Source organism: Oreochromis aureus, linkage group 22 (assembly GCF_013358895.1).
Source record: "Oreochromis aureus strain Israel breed Guangdong linkage group 22, ZZ_aureus, whole genome shotgun sequence".
In the NCBI taxonomy this organism is placed as follows: Eukaryota; Metazoa; Chordata; class Actinopteri; order Cichliformes; family Cichlidae; genus Oreochromis; species Oreochromis aureus.
Window position 1 is genome coordinate 33,611,986 of NC_052962.1, and position 20,456 is coordinate 33,632,441.

The 20,456-nt window shown below is 39.3% G+C and overlaps 2 protein-coding genes across 3 annotated transcripts; both read right to left on the reverse strand.

Annotated features, from left to right (window-relative positions):
• Positions 1-4,563: 4,563 nt before the first annotated feature.
• LOC116324205 (C3a anaphylatoxin chemotactic receptor-like) lies at positions 4,564-12,960 on the reverse strand. Of its 2 annotated transcripts, none has more exons than XM_039605461.1 (4): positions 12,881-12,960; positions 9,305-9,381; positions 9,052-9,183; positions 4,564-7,054 (listed from the first exon to the last, which is right to left on the reverse strand). In XM_039605461.1, the coding sequence occupies exons 3-4, from the start codon at positions 9,166-9,168 to the stop codon at positions 6,236-6,238; spliced, it is 936 nt and encodes a 311-aa protein (XP_039461395.1). In that variant the 5' UTR covers positions 9,169-9,183; positions 9,305-9,381; positions 12,881-12,960; the 3' UTR covers positions 4,564-6,235. The 2 variants fall into 2 exon arrangements, with proteins under 2 accessions (XP_039461395.1, XP_039461396.1); XM_039605462.1 differs by having other exon boundaries at positions 9,279-9,381.
• Positions 12,961-14,737: 1,777 nt separating this feature from the next.
• LOC116324200 (C3a anaphylatoxin chemotactic receptor-like) lies at positions 14,738-20,347 on the reverse strand. The gene is made up of 3 exons (XM_031744773.2): positions 20,234-20,347; positions 18,521-18,707; positions 14,738-16,571 (listed from the first exon to the last, which is right to left on the reverse strand). The coding sequence occupies exons 2-3, from the start codon at positions 18,698-18,700 to the stop codon at positions 15,750-15,752; spliced, it is 1,002 nt and encodes a 333-aa protein (XP_031600633.1). The 5' UTR covers positions 18,701-18,707; positions 20,234-20,347; the 3' UTR covers positions 14,738-15,749.
• Between the last annotated feature and the right edge of the window lie 109 nt (positions 20,348-20,456).

The following is a 20,456-nucleotide window of genomic DNA, read 5'->3' on the forward strand; positions in this document are numbered from 1 at the left end:
CCTGAATACTTTATTAAAGCAGCAGCTTTGACATCAATTACAGCATATTTGAGGGTGATGATACAAGCTTGGCACACCTATATTTGGGAAGTTCCTCCAATTCTTCTCTTTAGAACCTCTGAAGTTCCATCAGGTTGGATGGGGAGCATTGGTGCACAGCCATTTTCAGATCTCTTCAGAGATGTTCAGTTGGGTTCTGGGCTCTCTGGCTGGGCCACTCAAGGACATTCACAGAGTGGTTCAGAAGCTACTCATTTATTATCTTGGTCTGTGCTTAGGGTCTTGTTGGAAGATAATCTTTCGCCACTGTTGAAGGTCCAGAGTACTTTGGAGCAGTCAAACAACCCGGACTAGTCTCCCAATTCCTGCTACTGAAAAACATTCTCACAGCATGATGCTGCCACCACCATGCTTCATTGTAGGGATGGTATTGGTCAATCTTTGTTTGATCAGAGCAGAGAATTTTGAAGAATTCCAGAGTGCTGTCATGTGTATTTTACTGAGGAGTGGCCACTACAGAGGCCTCCCCTGTCTAGGAAGAGACCTGGTGGTTCCAAACTTTTATCATTTACAGATGATGGAGCCCACTATGCATTTTGGGACCTTGAATGCTGCAGATATTTTTCTGTCCCTTCCCCAGATCAGTGCCTCAATACAGTTCTGTGAAGATCTACATACAGTTCCTCGGACTGTACAATTTGGTTCATCCTCCAACGTGCACTGTCAGCTACGGGACTTTATATAGTCAGGTGGGAGTCCTTCCAAATTGTGTTCAATAAACTAAATTTGCCACAAGAGCAATCCGTCCAAGTTATAGAAACAACTGATAGATGATTAGTGGAAACAGGATGTACCTGAGCTCAATTTTGAGTCTCATGGCAAAGGCTGTGAATACTTATGTACATATTATAGTTTTGCTTTTCATTTTTAGAAACTCCACAAGAATTTGAAGCAAACATTTTTCACTTAGTCATTAATTGGAATTGTGTGTAGAATTTTGAGGTGATTTTAAAAAAAAATTCAATCTATTTTGGAATAAGGCTGTAACACGACAACATATGGAACAAATGAAGTGCCATGAATACTTCCTGGATGCACTGTACTAGTCTATAAGTCTCCAGAGTAATCAAATCGCTGTTATGCAGATGATATTCATTATGCATCTCTAACAGTTACAAAGTGATAATAGTAATAATAACTGAAGTCTTACCAGTAGAAAGAAAAAAAGTAGCACTTCAAAAGAAAAGATCCAGAATGGTTGAGAACAAAGGTTTCTTCTGCTGTTTAGAGACGTAAAGCTACTGGAGTCAAATTGCAAATAAACGTGGGACTGCAGGGACTGTACAGTTTTCTTCAGCCCCACACAGTTAAAAGAAGAAAACTGCACCACCTTGTGGTTGTATGTCCAACCATTCAAAATAACGTTTACACCCATGTCCATACAGACATCACTAATATAGATTTAAATATTTACTTTGAAGGAAGAAACCCAAAATTTTTTATAAAATGGTAATTAATTGATAATTAAATATATACGTCATTATTTAAATGTCAATTAAATTCATTTAAAACAGTTTATAAATTATTTCTATTTCCAATTTTAATTAATTGACACATTTAACTAATTATTTAATTTTATATTTAAGTTATTCATATTGGCACTTGAAACCCTCCATAAGTAGGCTCATGACATATTTTATGCAAGATGTTTTCCGTGATGACTGTGAGACACAAATGGCCTGTAAGTGTTAACACATCATTTTATTTAATTCTATTGCTGCTGGCTTGGATGGTTAACTTCACAGCAATAACATAACTCTTCACAATACTTCTTCAAAGCGTCCCCCATCAAGTGGATCCTGACAAGTTTAATCTTGTTAATTGTTTCCTCACACATCTTTGACAGTCCCAACACATGCTGCAAGTCACACGGTGATGGAGGTGGAAGAACAACACCGAAGGGGGAAACTCAGGGGTCCCACAAAAAGAGTAAATCTGTTTTTTGTTTTTATTTCAAAATGTACTGCTACTGTCACACACACACACACACACACACACACACACACACACACACACACACACACACACACACACACACACACACACACACACAACCTACCATTTTGAGGTTTTCTTAGTAGTCAGTGTGTTTGATGATATTTGGCCTGGCATGACAGATTAAGTATCTTTGATAAGTATAAATATGATAGTGATGACCAGATGAAGCCTTGAAGCTTTCCATCCAACTGGATAAAAATAGTTTCTTTTCTCGAAGCTTCATGTGCACACAGACCCCCCTGCTGGTCAACATCTTTACTGTCATTTCAACTAATTCTGACCCCCTCTTGGCTTTCTTACAACAGTGTCAGCATGGGAATAATCACTGCGTGTTTGTGTTAAAACTGAAGTGTTTTCAAATGATGGAGCAGTGATTGTGCTTATAACTACTGGGGTGATTTTGACTTGTCAATATTACAGACGTAACACATGACATTATTTACAGGAAAATTATGTGTGAAACTTTATTGAGTGAGATCACCTCAAAGTTTTACCACACAGGGGGAAACGCTTCTCCTTTCAGCAGGCTCCATGAAAACAAGCTCCTCATGTCACAACACAAACACTAATACACAAATTTTGGGGGTAATCCATTGTGCTCCTGAATGTTTGTGAATCACATCAACACTCAAACCACTTTCTGAAACAGCGAGGCTTCAAACATCACCATTGATGTCACTTGCCCTTAAAGAAGGAAGCCTTTATATGCACTTCATAAAAGATTTCCTGGATTTCTAACACATGCTCCAAAGCCTTGGCACAGTGCATCCCATCACTAGTGAATGGTGTGTTTCTTTCCTCAGAATTTACTATTGTTCTGTCACGATGAACAGGGGGACTCAAGTGCAGGGATTTATTTACAACACCAAGTGATAAATATACAAAAGTGCAAGGGGTCAGGGCTCCAGGGAATCCAGGGGAACAGGGTAGGTCACGCTCACTCCTCTTCAGCCACACAGTGCGATCTGCCAGCCACACACCAAGTCACTAACGATCACTTCCAAGAGGTCTATTCACAAAGAGAACAGGTTAGGATGCAGGTAAACACAAACGAGTTCAAAAAAATTACTCATCCTAGATCCAGCGAGGAGTAGCAACGCATCCTCATCTTAAGTAGTGAAAGGAAAAATGGGTAATGAGCCTCAGGTGGGTAGAAACCTCGCCAGTGCGTGGGCCAAGGGCAGGAATCCATAATGAGTTCTGCCCAAGCAGGGGAGTGGCAAAGCAAGAGACAAAACAATAACAAAAACAATGTCTCAGCTGATCATCCTCAGGCAGTCATGCCAGACCATGGCATGTTCTTTTTGCAACAGTTTTAGAATGTTCCCATGTCCACAATGCTAACCTGAAAGCAAGCATTTACTGCCCTAGTCCTGATTCTTAGTGTTCCAAGAATCTGCAAAAGCCTGTCTCTGTAAAGTTTTGCACATTTGAATACTTGCAAATGTTACGTACTCTTAAAAATAAATAGATAAATAAATACACAAATCAGGCATAACATTACAACCACCTGCATGACACTGTGTTGGTGCGAGTTCTGATGTTCATGCCCATTGTTAGTGGTTTCAGTTGCATGGGTCAGCATGGGCATCCTGACTGGTCTGTGTCTGTGCACTGCCCCATACACAACAAACTGCAGAGTCTTCGCTCCCCATGTACATCAGTGAGCCTTGGCCACCCATGTCCTTTCTGTCCCTTCCACTTTTGATCGATACTGACCATTGCACACCAGGAACAAGTTACAAGGGCTGTAATTTTGAAGATGCTCTGGCCCTGCTGTCTGGCCATCACAATTTGGCCCTAGTTATACAGGGGTGCCATGATGAAGAGATAGTCAGTGTTATTCACTTCAACTGTAAATGGTCATAATGTTATACCTGATCAGTGTAAGTAAAGAGTATAGCGTGCTTATGTTCTAAACTACTGTATGCTGCCTGCCTACTATATATATGTGTATATATATATATATATATATATATGTGTGTGTGTGTGTGTGTGTGTGTGTGTGTGTGTGTGTGTGTGTAGGAACATGGTTAACCTCATGTGAAATGGGAAACGTAATGATGATGGTGTAAGAAAGATGCCTACACCACTTTTGTTCTGTGAGATCTACAGTTAAGATCCAGTTTACAGTTTTCCTGTGCAGACCACAGCTGCTGCAGCTTTTAGCTATTAACCAGAGCGTACTATGTGCTGTAGCCTGAAGACAGAGCTGTTTTTTTGAAGTTGTCTGGGTCCAGCCCTACAGAGTGTTGGGGAGGACAACAGCTGCAACAAATCCCATGGAAGATGAAGGCTTACTATAGTGTGGAAGATGATCTGTGTCACTGCTGGTCCTGGCCTCAGACTGTGTGTTCTGTCTGCTTTGAAATACTGTGAAGGTTTAAAAAATAATAATATTCAAATAGATGGGTCACCAGAAAAGCAAAAATAATGGAAATGATTTAAAAATCATTTATTTAAAAATACATCATCTACACATAAAATAAATAAATTTTGCTTTTTTAAAATCATTGATAAGATCGTTATTTCTGTTACAATACATTATATTGTTCATAATAAATCCCATCAAGTACAAACTGATGATTTAAATATAATTTCACATAAAGGAATTTTTATTTAATAGATATAAGTGTTAAACATAGTTATTTATTCAAATATTACCTTTGCTTAAAAAAATATTATTGCTGTAATGCAGTATCACTGTACTACATTTAAATTTACAATATTTGCCTTTAAAAACATTTTATATTATATGTAAATTGACCTTCAAAACTGTGGTTGAATGATATAAATTATAGAATGATGAGATTTAGGCTACATCCACACATACACGGGTATTTTTGAAAATTGGGATTTTCCGTTTTTTGGGGTTTTTTTTAATTCCGTCCACACGGGGAGCTTTGAAAAAATATCCCTGTCCACATGTAAACGCTAAAAACGAAGTCAAACGCTGTCAAGAACATGCCAAATCCTAACTGTGTAGAAATGTTGGCCAATCAGAATTCTAGAAGCCTGGGAGGGAAAGAGTAAACAGGGTTTTGTGAGGGCACAAAACTTTAAGCACTTCTGAAAAGTTTTTGTGTTGTTCTGGGAAGGCAGCTAATTTTGTGTTACTGTTCAAGTGCTGTCATCATTTCAAATGTTAATAACTAAAGACACTATTTTGGCTGGTGTAGACTCACAGCTTAGGAATGAACAAAACGCATACAGCACACATAAATTTAATTTCTAAAAAATTAAATCTATTCCAAACTGACATCAGGATTTGGGTTGTGAGAGAGTCTATGTTGAATGTAGAAGCCACATCTGGTGTTCACTCTGATGCCTCTGTCTGTCTACATGGAGGGACAGTAGCTGTGTGTGTATGTAAGCGTGTACAAACTGCAGGTAGTCAGATTAACAGCAACAGTATTTTGTCTCTATCCACCATTATAGAAACAATAACGTGGCGCACAGCGTGACGTCAAAAACGGCGCACACCTTTGAGGTTGCGTGACTAAATTTCTGTTTTCCTCGTCCACACGTAAATGCAAAAATGGACTTTTTGAAAATCTCCACCTTGGCAGGAGTTTTTAAAAATCTCTGTTTTCAGTTAGCCACAAAGCTGTTTACGTGTGGACGAAAGGCCTAAACGCAGAGAAACAGCTGCGTTTTCAAAAACACCTGTGTACATAGCCTTAGCTTAACATTGACAAGTCTTAAGCAATTAGCACACTGTTCAGTGAAAGTATCCTGTGCTAAATAGCTTTTAAAGAGTCACAGAAACAAAAAACAAAACAAAAACTCAGAAAAAAATGAACATGGCAAGTCCCCCTGGTGCTGCAGACACCTCAAAAAGAAAGGTCACTTGTGGACACAAAAACACTGTGTTTCACTAAAGTGTGTCAAATGTATGTTTTCTTCACTGAGCACAGAATGAAAGAAAAAGCCTTTTCACAGTCATACCTACTACTTCTTGTGGCACATAACCTGCGATGAAAATCCACAGATAACAAATCATATTAACAACTACTTTAACTATTTTAAAATGCTATTGCCATTTCACTGTTAAGCTAATGGTTTAAAACAAAGACATTAATTTTTCTGAGCTTTAGGATCATTGGGGGAAACTTTAACTTTAGCTACACCCACTTATTCCTGCCATCACAACAATTCTGTGTTTCAACCCAGAGCTTTAATCCAAAGAGCGATCAGTGGACTGAGTCATCTGACCGTCCATATCATCTATCAGAGCTCTTTTATAAACTCTCATTACACTCTGCCTAAAGCCATCACTAGCTTTTAGCCCCATGCAGAAGTACAACAGCGGGTTCACACAGCTGTTAAAGTAGGCAACACCCTTTGCTACAGGGTACCAGATTTTCACCACTGCATTATTATTGTCCACCATCTTCACCATTAGGAGGCAGTGGTAAGGTGCCCAACACAGGAAGAAGGCAATGACCAAACATGCTAGTATACGCAGGGGGCGGGACTTGCCTAACAGGCGTGTGCGTCGGATTCCCACCCCAGCCAGGGTATAACAGACCAGAATGACCACGAAGGGAAATATGAAGCCGCACAGGAAGCGGATGGAGTACAGAGCAACTTTGGTGCTGTTGTACCCTTCTGCCTTCTCTTTTGGGTCCACAGAACATTTAGTAAGGTTGTTGGTGTCCACGTACATTTGGCGATGGATGAAGTAGGGAATGCTGAAGAGGATCGCTGTGATCCAGACGCAGACTGCCACCATCCTCGCTACCCACAGCGTGCGTCGGCGCCTTGTGAAGACCGGCCGCCAGATGCAGAGCACTCGATCCAGACTGATCACAGCCAGCAGGAAGACAGAGCAGAACATGTTGGTGTATTTGAAGAAGCCATTGAACTTGCAGGGAAAGAGGCCAAAAGGCCAGTGGTCAAAGAAGAGGTTCTGAGTGAGGGAGAGAACCCGTGTGAAGCAGAAGATCAGGTCTGCTATCGCCAGATTCACCAGCCACACGTTGGTGACCTTTGGCTGTGGATGAAGAAGAAAATAAAACAAGATGGAAAAGAGAAGAATGGAAGAAAATAAAATATATTTATATGAACCAAGTCACCAGATTGTGATATTGTCAGCATATTATCAATTTTAAAATATCACTATTTGGCATCAATCGCAATCTTATATGAAACTCAGCAGGCTGTCATTATCAGTAGCAATCAATAATAAACAGAGCAACACATATTATGCACACATCTAATGTTTATGTGAAAAAATACATGAGAAGACTGTTGGCAAATTTCATCACAGGGTAATAAGTTGGTCAAGTAAATTAAACCTCTGTCCACCCTCCAGCCTCCAAGTGGGAATTTTTGTTCCTATTTTAACTTGCAAACACGGCATCCGTTACTACTTCTGAAATGGCTATCACTGAAATTGTGACCAGCTCTCAATAGGAGGAAGAGGTGAGACAGATATTGACTGATAATGATCACTCATTGGGCTGATAAGGTTCGAGGCTGATAGTTGAGGATACACTTATTAAATTTAGCCACACTGTGCATCAAAGTATACAGTCATAATCAGTGCATTAATTAATTAAGTCAAAACTGGTAGAAAAATAAATAAATAAAAACAAAATACATTTCAAAAGGCTGTTGTTTAACCATACCATGTCAAAAGATATAAGTTCATTAACAGCTGGGTTTCCTTATATCCTGACATGATCAGAAACTAAAACATAATCAGTACACTGATAGGATTGATCTGTTCTGGGTTTATTAACAAAACAGAAGAAAAGAAAAACAGATGGTTACTTAGAGTTATTTAAGCCAGTGGGTTAATTCGTCAAGAAATCACTGTATTTGCATATGTAATCATGTGTTCTACTTAAGCCAACAGATCCAAATTTATTTTAAAAATATAACATGTAAAGAAGTATTCATAAGTATTTTTTGCTCAGTACTTTATTGAAGCACCTTTGACATCAATTATAGCCTTACCTACACCTATTTTTGGAAAGTTCCTCCCTATCTTCTCTGTAGAACTTCTCAAATTCCATCATGCTGGATGGGAAGCATCGATACACAGATATTTTCAGATTTCTTCAGAGATTTTCATTTGGCTTCTAAGCTCTGGCTGGGCCACTCAGGGACATTCACAGAGTGGTCCTGAAGCCGATTAGTTACTGATTAGTTATTGTGCTGTATGCTTAGGGTCTTGTTCTAGTGAAAGATCATCGTCCAAGAGAACAAGACCCTAAGCAGGAAACCAGAAGCTGTTCATAATGATATACAGAGACATGCTTGATGCTAACCTTCTCAAGAGTGACTGGACATCAGCAGTGCGCGGTTTCCTACAGATATGAGGTTTGGCATTCAGCCCAGTGAGTTCAATCTTTCTTTCCAGAGAACCAGATAATTTTATTTTTCATGGTCTGAGAGTCCTTCAGACACTTTTGGGAAACTTCAGGTCGGGTATAATTCCCTGGACTTCATATCTTAGTTTGTGCTCTGACAAGCACTGTCTGGGACTTGAATCTGACAGCTGATCAGTGGAAACAGGATGCACCTGACCTCAATTATGAGTGTCAAAGGCTGTAAATATTTATGTACATGTTATATTTTTGCTTCTTATCTTTAAGAAATGTGTAACACTTTTAAACAAACCTTTTTGAAGAAGTTGAATCTATAATTCAACTCTTACCTAAGTATTTTTATAATTCAAGTATTTGTACTTCTACTTAAGTGATGAATGTATGTTCTTTTGCCACTTCTGCCTTTTAGCATGAAAAAGGAAATATTTCCAAGTCTACTAAGAGGCGAATGCTAAATCTGCCGCTGTTTCTTTTTTCATGAGTATACTGGTTGCATTCATGCATTGATACGTAACATAGAAAACCCCAAAAGCATGTTTACTGAAGCTGACAACACTTGCCTATGAAATATTGTGCAAACTAAATATGTGAACTTTCACAGAGACACTTAAAAGCTCAGAAGGTATTTAAAATACATTTTATATTTTACATCTACCTTAAGTTTGAATCCAGCCACCCAGATCACTATAGAGTTCCCCGTGATGCCGAGCACAACGGTCAGTGCATATAAAATGATGGCAACATTATCCACTATGTCACTGATGTCCACCATAGTTGCCTGGTGTGGCTGCAAAAGAGAGAACAGAAAAAGAACAAAATATTACTCATCATGTAACTCCTGACCTCCCAGACAGTGAACAGGAAATCATAAGATTAACTCACATGTTGCTCTATGTTATCATACTCACTGACTCTGTAGATGATTTTTCTTCGGCCAACTAAGGCGTTTGCTCTGCTTCACATTGGCTGCTTTCTTTTCGTCACACTGCTCACCATGAGACATATATTACTTTTACAGGCATTGTAAAGAATATATCTTTTTTTAATGTTATTGCTTTATATATCAAGTTACAATAAAAATAACCAGGCCAGTGGGTCTTAAAAAGGTACACAGGTCAGATGAACCAAAAAAATATGACATCATTATTTATTTAACAAAAGTCAACATGCGGAAGCAGTGAGTCAAAGATTAAGTACACCATTACTGCTTCCATAGAAATTAAAGGATAAGTAGCAGGAAGGTGCTGGAAGTCAAGTGCACTTGATTGGGCGTCAGCAAGTGTGATCATGTCTATAACAGTAGAGAACTTGGCAGTTTTTTGTTGTGGAATGTTAAAGTGTGTGTTCACACACAGTGTAGCAGGAAAGACTCGGCAATGATCTCAGAGAAGCAACTGTTGCTACCCCTTAGTCTGCGAAGGGTTACAAGGTAATTTTCAAACAACTCATGGGTGTGTATGGTTCTTCCACATGCTACTGAGGCCCCTGTTTCTTAAAGTTATTACATTTCTAATATGTTTTATTTCATCACACTTCAATAATCCAATTCAATACACAAGACTCAATGACAGTATAAGTTGTTTGGCATTGGCAGAAGAAGATTTGGCAAGTTTTTTCAGGGGCGCAACCCACACACTCAACTCTACTGCTCAACCCACAAATGCATTATGGTCACAAATGTGGCACCATTTATGGGGGTAATAAACTGGTTTTCTAGTGGTGTACATTTATTAACACGAAGCATTGTCACAAATGTCACAAAGATGCAAATATAAATTTACTGTCTGAGTGGCTGACTGAGCTTTACTTTTGTCTGACATTATGTTTCTGTGAAACAATTTACTTCAAGCTTTTGTTGTATTTTAAAGTGTGTGTGTGTGAAATGTTTAAACTTATCGAAAGAGGAAGTATGTTATGGAAGTAGGTCAGGTCAGAAAAAAAATATGTGACATTAAGCACATTTCATCATCTGATAAAGAGCATGTTACAGAGTCGAAAGCTCAAAAACAAGTAACAAGTGGCCTACTCTCACACTTGTAACACAAGCTATTCCCTAGTTTTAAGGAAAAATTGTTGCGTTTTCAATTCCTCCACAGGTTAGTGGCAACTACGTTCACTCTGTTGAGCCGTCAGGACATATGGTGACACATGGCTTTTGTTATCGCTATATTTTTGACTGTTGCCCAAAAATGTATCAAGCTACAACTTAATGTGCTGTTTTGGGTATTTTGACCCTGAAGTTTTGATCCTTAATGTAGTTAAACCTGATGGATTTGAGTGAGATGAACACATTTTGAACACTAACTACAAATAAAATCATAATATATGGAAAACTGAGTTATAGTATTTGTTAGTTTGGTAAAAAGTTGTTATTACAGCTTGCATGATCATGCTTTGATGCACATGTTTACTTACAATTTAGATGCCTACAAGACCGTGAGTCAGCTGCTTTAGAAGAAATTCTAGTTTTATTGTTTTATCCATATTAAGGTTCCTAAAACTTTCTTGCCTGTGGGATTGCCCGCCATACAATAATAACTAAAAAGACTAAAACTAAATTAAAAAAGTTAATGTGAAATAGAAAGAGATACTAATTTGAAAATACAAAGGTAGAGCAACACATAGCTCCTGATCCTGATTCTTTACACTGCACTTCACAAATCTATAAATTTAGAAGTTATTATTATTACCCAGTCAGAACATAAATGTGCCACTAATACCCAGAGCCTGACTTTTTTGATGTGTCAAAATTGAGCTGGAATTGAGCTGTGAATGTGACATGTTGAGAATCTTGAAAACATTTTCTTCTGTTGTGCCAAACATGAAAAAGTGAAGGGCGTGATCAAATATCATCTTAACCTGACAAGCAACAGAAGCAAGCGGGAAGAAATATAGAGGTCTGCTACTGAACAGCAGGTTATGGAGGAGTGCTGAGCTCTCCTCTCACTCTGAGCCATTGGTCAGATATGTCAGCAGAGCAAAGATGTGATGGACTTACTCATGTGCATTATGTAAGAACTAAGTCATCTATGCTCTCATTTGTCTTATCTGTAGCTAAGTGTGACAAATGCAAACCATACGAGGTGTGAACAAAAACAAACAGCATGAGGATCTCATCTGAGCAAACCACTATGAGCTGAATATAATGTCTCTCTCAATATGTTCAGTGTTAATTGTGTTTTCTAATTTTAACTGTTTTCCTCTGTTGTGCAGTACTGTGCCTTACACTCATGCTACTAGGTTGACTGACCATTATTTGTCAGTCCAGTATGTCTGAAACTGGCAACAGCCTGGCCTGTACTTCACTCTTGACTGGATCCCAGCTTATCATCTAGTGTACGATGAAGAATCAGATGTTTCAGTTTAAATGGATGTTTTGTCTCCATTTTAGTGTTTCATAAGTATTGCTACACAGTAATGGTAACTAGGACACATGGAAACAGTAACATGCTTTCTGTATGTGTCACCGAGATGACCTAGACTGAACGTGTTTAGGTTTTCATATATCTTGTTTGTGGTATTTTTGTTGCCATGATTTACCTGTGTGGTCAATAAATGACCAGAAGGGAGAAATGTGATATTCACATCTGTGACCTTCTCTGTGTTAAGTCGATATAGCTGAGTTGAAGGCTCTAGACCAGGGGTCCCCAATCACAGTCCGTGAGGGCCGGTGTCCCTGCAGGTTTTAGATCTCACCCTGGGTCAACACACCTGAATCACATGATTAGTTCATTACCAGGCCTCTGGAGAACTTCAAGACATGTTGAGAAGGTAATTTATCCATTTAAATCAGCTGTGATGGATCAAGAACACATCTAAAACCTGCAGGGACACCGGCCCTCGTGGACTGGGATTGGGGACCCCTGCTCTAGACCATCATGCTTTGTCTGTATATAGTCCTCAATTGCAAGATATACATGTCTATACAAGCTGTCATTTCCTTGGTTTTACTGGAAAGCTCTGCCTATTCAGTAAAACTTGGCTGGTGGATAATGTGTTAAATCATTCATCGCGCATATTATCATAAGTTTTGGCAAAAGCAATGCAGACTGCAGTAATGCTCTATTGTTGTTTGACACCTTTGCAAAGGCAAATTAAAATCTCACAAAAACATCCTGTTTGTTTAGGTTAATAACTTTCATTTCTATCAAATAGTGGAATGAATGTGTTCATTCCTAACACATTACTTAGTCAATATCAGTATACATATTGGAGTTAGATTTTCTGCCATTGAGATCTGACTTGTTTTCAGAATATTTCTTTTTTTTGAACACTGTATGTAAACAATTTAACACATCATAACCTCCAAAGATTTTCAATCAGCTATACAAAACCCAAGCTTTCTATTGAGCAGAAGTACCTAATATTGCGTAGTTACTTTAAACAGGCTAGAAAAACACAAACTGCAAAAACACAAATTAAAAATGTAAGAATTTTAGTATCATCTGAGGAATATAACCAAGAAAAAAAATCAAATTTCTTACCTGAAATATTGAGCTGATCTCACAGGGCTGAGGTGAGTAGCTTCAGTCTTAGTGGTGAGAGGCAGAAGTGAGGATGTGTTTGTTTGTCTGTCTTGCAGTTACTTTAAGTTTGGCTGTTACGTAGTTTGTGTCATGGCTCTCACACATGTGAACACACACTCAAAGACACATTCACACACCCTCCATTTCCTCTTTTTTTCATATCATGTGTCTGGCTTTATCTTCCTTTCCAAATATAGTTGAGGTTTTTTTCTCACACAACCACACCCACATTTCCCTCCCCCACTTTTCTCAGACACAGATTCACACACCAATTCAGCAGAAGTGTGAATAAGTGATTTAAACTGAATTGCAACCTTGTTTTCTGTTATAACTTGTTCACAGCTGTTTCCAAGAAACAAGGCCCTAATTGGCATCCAGTAATGGAAAGTTGATTCATCCATCCATCCGTCCATTTTTATCCACTTATCCAGGGCCGGGTCACGGGGGCAGCTGTTAGGGTACCTGGGTCGTTGACCCAGTGGCTTCAGTTTTGTACCTTTTATTTGTTTTCTCATCTTAGTTTATTTTTGTGAAGGTTTTGGTTTCTGTTTTGCATTTCTATTTTTTTCCCCCAAGTTCTTCTTGGTGTGTGATTATTTAGTTTTCAAGTTTTGGTTTCCTTACTCCCTCTATTCTGTGTCCAGTCAGAGTCTGTGTCTGCCCTGGTCCCACGTCTCTGTTCCCTCTGTTGCAGTGCCTGCTTGTGAGTCTGTGTCTGTGAGTTCAGTCTGTGTTTCCTGTTTTACTTTGAAAATCCGTGTCTTATGTTAATGCGTCTGGTTTTGCTTCCTTTGTCTCATCAGCCCTGATTTGTCCCAGCTGTGTTTCCCTCCTGTCTCTCATTTCCTGATTGCTCCCTCTGTGTATATAAGCCCTGTGTTTTCACCTGTCTGTGTTGTGATCTACCCTCATCTTACTGTGTAAGTTTATTTTGGATTCTCAGTTTTGTTACTTTTTTGGAGTTCAGCATTAAAGCTGTTTGAGTTCACGTTTGTCTCCGCAGTCTGCACTTTGGGTCCTTTTCCTGCCTGCACACAGCCTTCACTTGACGGCAGCAGCCTAAGGAGAGCAGCCAGACCTCTCTCTCCAGATTTGGAGGTGCTTGTAATTCCTGCTACTTCACACTCAGCTGTGAACTGCTCCATTGTTAGCTGGAGGCCACCACCATCTGTGAAAAGCATAGACAATATTCTGACGTTGAAAGTGGTGGTGAAAGGCTTCCACGCAAGTGGGATTAAGGAGATCCTCAAAGTATTCCTTCCACCGCCTGACACACACTATACACCATTTGTGTGAAAAGTGCTGCTTTCCCCTCCTGAGTCACCTGACAGTATGACAGAATCACTTTGAGGTAGTCCAAAAGTCTTTTTCCGTGGCCTAACCAAACTCCTTACAGTTTTTGCTTCAGCCTTCTGGCCGAGTCATTAGGTACTGGCAGGCCATTCAGCTTGGCCTGTTACCTAGGCTGCCTCCGAAGCCTAGGTAAGCTTAGGTTGATCAGGTGACAGCTTACTCCCTCTCTTGCCCAAGTGTACAGAACATACATCTAATGATAAGATTACAAAAATCAATCATCAGCCTGCAACCTTAGGTGCCTGGTGCCATGTGCATTTATGGATAACCATCAACATGTTCAAACATAAGGGTATGTTTAAAAAAAAAAAAAAAAAAAAAAAAAAAAAAAAAACTGGTTCAGATCAGAGAGGCTGGTTTTCCCAGGCCACTCAGAAAAGGAAGATGCCTGAAACAACTTCAGTGTGTGAATGAAGGGTTAGGATTTAGTTAATGAATAACAAAAACAATAGAAAACATGTGCATGGAAAAACAAAGCGTTTTAATAACTTACATGTACAGCTACATGAGGAAGTAAGCCTTAAAATAAGTCTGGAAGTAAATGGAATAAACTCAGGCAGAGACGAGGGGAACACAAGAAACCAATGAAAATGGAAAATTATGATAAGAGCACAGGACTACAACTCCAGCAACAAACTCCAAAAACCAGTAAGAAAAAAACTTTTCAGTGAGGCATCTTCCCCTCTGCAGGGCAAGAAGATCATTAAAAGCACTCAAAAGTAGTTGCTTCACAAGTGTATCAGAGATTTGAAGTTAAAACAGTTAAAACTGTTAGTTTGTAATAAATGCCCCCAGGTTTTCATTTTAGACAATTGTGCTAGTAAATAATCATATTTTATGCAGTAACTTGTGTCCTGCGAGGTGACTGACTCCAGCAATGCCTTCAGCAACTAGACTAAAATGTAGTGAAGAGACTAGACTGAAGGCACTTAAAACTTCTGCAAACATCTGCTTTCTTTCTGTTAGCTAAACAGAACTCTAAAAAACATTTTTCATCTACTTATAGTCTTGCTTAATAGTTGAGTGAGTTCCATGGATGATTAGATTTTTCAGGTAAAGCTGTTAAAATATATTTTCAGGCACTGGAGGGAGAGTAAGGATTGATCCAGGAGAGTTTTATCCATTAAGTGTGTAGACTTATTAATTTATGTTACTAATATTTAGACATAGCAATTGTATGCATTCGTTGTATTTACAAACTGTAATCCCCTACTTCATACACAGGTGGCAGTGTGTGCATGTATATCTGATACATACAGACTGAAAACATTGTAATATATCTACATATATAAATCTTAGTGTCTTGTGAAGCATTTTAATTTTATTTGTATTAAAATGGCATTACTAATTTGGTTTTCTGTGCGGAAACAGACTGATCACAACATGCATATGTATTCTTCTGAGCTTCAGGATAACTCGGAGAAACACAAACCCACTGCTGTCAGACTCTTGTGCTGTGTTTTAAACCAGAGCTTCAATCCAAAGAGTGTTCAGTGCACTGAGTAATTTGGACATCCATATCATCTGATAGAGCCCTTCTATAAACTTTCATTAGACCTTGTCTAAATCCCTCGTTCACTTTTAGACCCATGCAAAAGTACAACAGCGGGTTTACACAGCTGTTAAAGTAGGCAATGCCCATTGATAAAGGGTACAAAATTTTCAACAGTGCAATGTTATTGTTCACCATCTTTACCATTAGGAGGCAGTGGTAAGGTGCCCAGCACAGGAAAAAGGCAATGACCAAACATGCTATTATACGCAGAGGGCGGGACTTCCCTGACAGGCGGGTGCGTCGGATTCCCACCCCAGCCAGAGTATAACAGATGAGAATGACCATGAAGGGAAATATGAAGCCGCACAAGAAGCGTATGGAGTAGAGAGCAACTTTGGTGCTGTTGTACCCTTCTGCCTTTTCAATCGAGTCCACAGAACATTTAGTAAGGTTGTTGTTGTTGTCCACGTAAGTTTGTCGATGGATGAAGTAGGGAATGCTGAAGAGGATCGCTGTGATCCAGATGCAGACAGCCACCACCCTCGCTGCCCACAGGGTGCGTCGGCGCCTTGTGAAGACCGGCCACCATATGCAGACCATTCGATCCAGACTGATCACAGCCAGCAGGAAGACAGAGCAGAACATGTTGGTGTATTTGAAGAAGCCGGTGAACTTACAGAGGAAGACGCCAAAAGGCCAGTGGTCTGACAAGAACAGCCGAGTGAGGGAGAAGATTCGTGTGAAGCAGAAGATCAGGTCTGCTATCGCCAGATTCACCAACCACACATTAGTGACAGTCGGCTGTTGAGGAAGAAGAAAATAAAATATGATGGAAAAGAAATAAGAGGAAGAAAAACAGAAGCTGACATTTGCATGATGCAAATAACCAGACTGGGATTTTATCTATGGAGATTTGTTTATGTTAAAAGCTGTGTGTTAAAAACACATAAATACATAATATAGTTTCATAGGTTTAGGAATTCACGAGTACACAAACTTAGACATGTCACTTCTAAAAAAGAAGAAAAGTTAAAAAAGTCTAAAAGATGTCACAATTAGGAGTTGAGTAAACCGTCATCCTCTCAGCCTCCATGCGGGGATTTTTGTTCCTCTTTTAACTTGCAAACACAACATCCATTACTACTTCTGTTTAACAAATTAAAATGAAAACCACTTAAAAAGTGATGACAACCTCCCAGTAGACAGAGATGTGAGACCGATACTGACTGATAATGGCCATGCAGTGGGCTGATAGCAATTAAAATGGGGTGTGCAAGTGGTAAATAGACTAAACACACTGTCCTCATTGAGAAAGAGAGCTGCTTTTTCATCATAGCATTGCAAAAGTTACAAGAAGTGTATCAATAGTTGGATTTTGTAACATGCCGAAATGACAAACTATGGCATCCAGTTTTGAAGTGTTAAATGACAAATAAAAAATAAATAAATAAATAAACCACCTGTTCAAGGCTGTGTGATTCAAAGGATATCTGTCAGTTCATGAATCTGTCTGATCTGTTGCTTTTTAACATAAAAAAAACAAACAAAACCTCAGATCTAAGTGTGAAGAATGTGTTTACACAGATCCCTGTAGCATTTAAGCATTAGTCACTCATTTTAAACCAGGGGTGAGGAACTCCAGGCCTGAGGGCCGGTGTCCTTCAGGTTTTAGATGTGTCCTTGATCCAACACAGCTGATTCAAATGGCTAAATTACCTCCTCAACATGTCTTGAAGTTCTCCAGAGGCCTGGTAATGAACTAATCATTTGATTCAGGTGTGCTGACCCAGGGTGCAGGACACCGGCCTTTGAGGCCTGGAGTTCCTCACCCCTTCTTTAACCTTAGGATAGCATGAGAGACAGCCAATCTCCCTCTCCTCTCTTCACTTCTCTTTCCCCTCATCCCCAATCTTGGTTGTTGTGTCCAGACATCTGATTGTCAGGGTTTTCTCTCTATTATTGTACGGCCTTTACCCTATAATATAAAGCAGTGTATCCCAACCACTGTGCAGCAGGTGTGCCATGAGAAATGATTGGGTGTGCTGTGGAAGATTATCTGGTTCCCCTTGATAAGTACTCTAAGTGACTGGCGTGAGTAACGAGCAGAACAATTACATTCTCTTCCACTAAAGGGAAGGTACAGCTACCTGCTCTAATTAAATGGGTTGCCAACTGCCAGTAAAAAAACGAAGAAGACAAGAAGAAATTACATAATAGTCATGCTGTGAGATGATGCAGCGCATAATAGCAATAGATAAATATTTGAAAAGAAAAAGTAGTCAATCCGACCTGGGTCCTAGAGAAAATTCCAACCCAGATGAAGGCCCTTGCATGAGTAGTGGTCAGAAGAAAGCAAAAAAGGTATACTGGGGACAAACCGGCCAATTCCGCATGTTGAAAAATTATCCATATGCTTTTTGAGTCATTTTTGTTTGGTGGTATGCAGTGTAATTTTTCTAATGTGACATTTGCGCCGTGGCTATAAAAAGTTGGGAAACACTGATATAAAGCACCTGTTATCCTGGTTACAGTTTTTCTGCACACTTTTTGCACAGCTCCCAAAGACTGTGGCTATCACCTTTACTTGACTGAAGGTCACAGTTTCCTAATACTGACTATATTTACTGTCTTTGCGAGGGGTAGGAAAATGTGGTGCAGAATAAATATGATTGTTTTCAGTGAGGTTTTGTTAAACAGATTACTGACAATCTCAGAAGGTATTTCAAACATATTGTACACTTTATATCTACCTTAAGCTTGAATCCAGCGACCCAGATCACTATGGAGTTTCCTGTGATGCCGAGCACAACAGTGAGCGTGTACAGGATGATGCTGACATTGACCAAGCCAGCACTCACGCCCACCTTAGTTGCCTGGTCATCCTTAGAAAGGGTGAGTATATGCGTGGGAAGAGAGGCATTGAGAAACATTGTGTGGCTGAGAACAAAAGAAAAGAAGAAGAACAAAATCTTACTAAGCATGTCTCTCCTGACTTAACAGAAAGCACCCAGCATTTTGAGGTTATTGTTTTTTTGTGACTTTTTATATTTTAAAGATGGGTTAAGTTCCACTTTTACAGTCAGAAACATAGAACCAACTAAACTGGAGGCTAAGTTTTCTTGTATATCTAGTTTGTTTTCTTGTGTTAAGTTCCTCTTGTGTCTCCATCATCTCTGTGTCTCATCTCCCTTTTCTGTTCCCATGTTCCCCTCCTTGTTTTTCACTCCATGTCTCCCCTGTCTGTCATGTGCATCCATGTGTGTTCTCCCCAGCCCGCCTTGTCTCTTGTTCTCTCACCCTCTCCATCTTCTCAGTCTGTTTGTCCCCATGTTTGTTCTCCCACCGGTCCCAGTGTCAAGCCTGTGTGTTTTAGTCTTCATCCCAGTATGTTTCCTGTTTTATTTTGACAGTCCTTCGTCCTGTGATACTTCCCCTATGCCATTATGGCTATTCGTCCCAACTGTGTTCCCCATGTGTTCCCTCGTCACGCTCAAGTTTATATATTGTGCGAGTTTCCCTGTGTTCGTCTGGCACAGTTTTCCATGTGCCTCCATCTCTCACGTATTCATGTATTTACAAGTATTCCTGGTTTCATGCATTTAGTTCTTCCCAGTTTAGGTTTTATGTTAGTTCTCATCTAGTTGGTTTCCTCATTTCGGTTATGTTTCTCATCAGCCACAATAAAGGCTCACCTGTGGCTAAGTTCAGTCCCAGTTTCGTTGTCTGCATTTGTCCACACCTCGCACCAGCCACCTGGCCGTGACCGGCTTCTACTTTACTTCATATGAGCCGACTTCTTGCCCTACATTTGAGTGCTCCTTACACTCCTCACAGTTACACATGGATTACTTGTAAGGCATTGTAAAAAAAAAAAAAAAAAAAAAAAAGAAAGTACAGCCTCTTTCAAGGTTCAACCCTGATTGATGGATTATTTGTAGTTGAAAACATTCTTCTCCAGTCTTCATAGGCGTTGGAAATTAAATATCAGTCCTTTCAGCTACTACAGTTTCCAAAAGTTTAAGAATTATTTTTTCATGACAACTCCTACATGTTTGATAGTTAATACAAGATAAAAAAAAAAAAAAAAACTCTTGCTGTGAGAGCTTAAAGGAGTAAATAATGTTCTACAGTAGTCCTAAATGACCTAAAATTCCCAAAAAGAGCCACAAAGATACGATAAAGATGTTAACAAAGCTTTTGTTGGTAAAACAAGATATGTTCAGAAAGTTAAAATGTTATAAACAAAGGAAAAGAGCTTCTAAGTAAAAATGCGGTTTCTGCAATCAAAGAGGAAATCCTTTGTAAGTTCTGTGAAAATATTTTGTTTTTCTCATTTCTGTGTAGTGGACAAAACCATGAATGCCACAAAAATCAAATCCCATCACCTGCTCACATTACCTTTTTAGTCCAAATATCAAACCACAATCTGATCTTAGAACTCTTACCCAGAAAGCATTTCTTACCTGAAATATTAAGCTGCTCTCACAGGTGAGCTGGTTCAGTCTTAGTGATAAGAGGCAGAATTGGAAATGCATCAGACGATGTCTGTGTCACAGGAGCTCGAGTTTTATAGCTATTAGTTTCTGGTATGTCGCTCACAAGCACACAGCTTCCCCTTTTTACTGTTTCTGACTTTGTCTTAGTTTTTGCATAGAGTTGTTTCACTTTAGTTTACACAGAAACACA

Excerpts from the sequence above, each read along its gene's own strand:
- LOC116324205 (XM_039605461.1), bottom strand. The coding sequence starts at position 9,168 with ATGGTGGACATCAGTGACATAGTGGATAATGTTGCCATCATTTTATAT. Across the intron at positions 7,055-9,051 it reads TGGCTGGATTCAAACTTAAG|CCAAAGGTCACCAACGTGTG; the intron begins GTAGATGTAAAA and ends CTTCATCCACAG.
- LOC116324200 (XM_031744773.2), bottom strand. The coding sequence starts at position 18,700 with ATGTTTCTCAATGCCTCTCTTCCCACGCATATACTCACCCTTTCTAAG. Across the intron at positions 16,572-18,520 it reads TCGCTGGATTCAAGCTTAAG|CCGACTGTCACTAATGTGTG; the intron begins GTAGATATAAAG and ends CTTCCTCAACAG.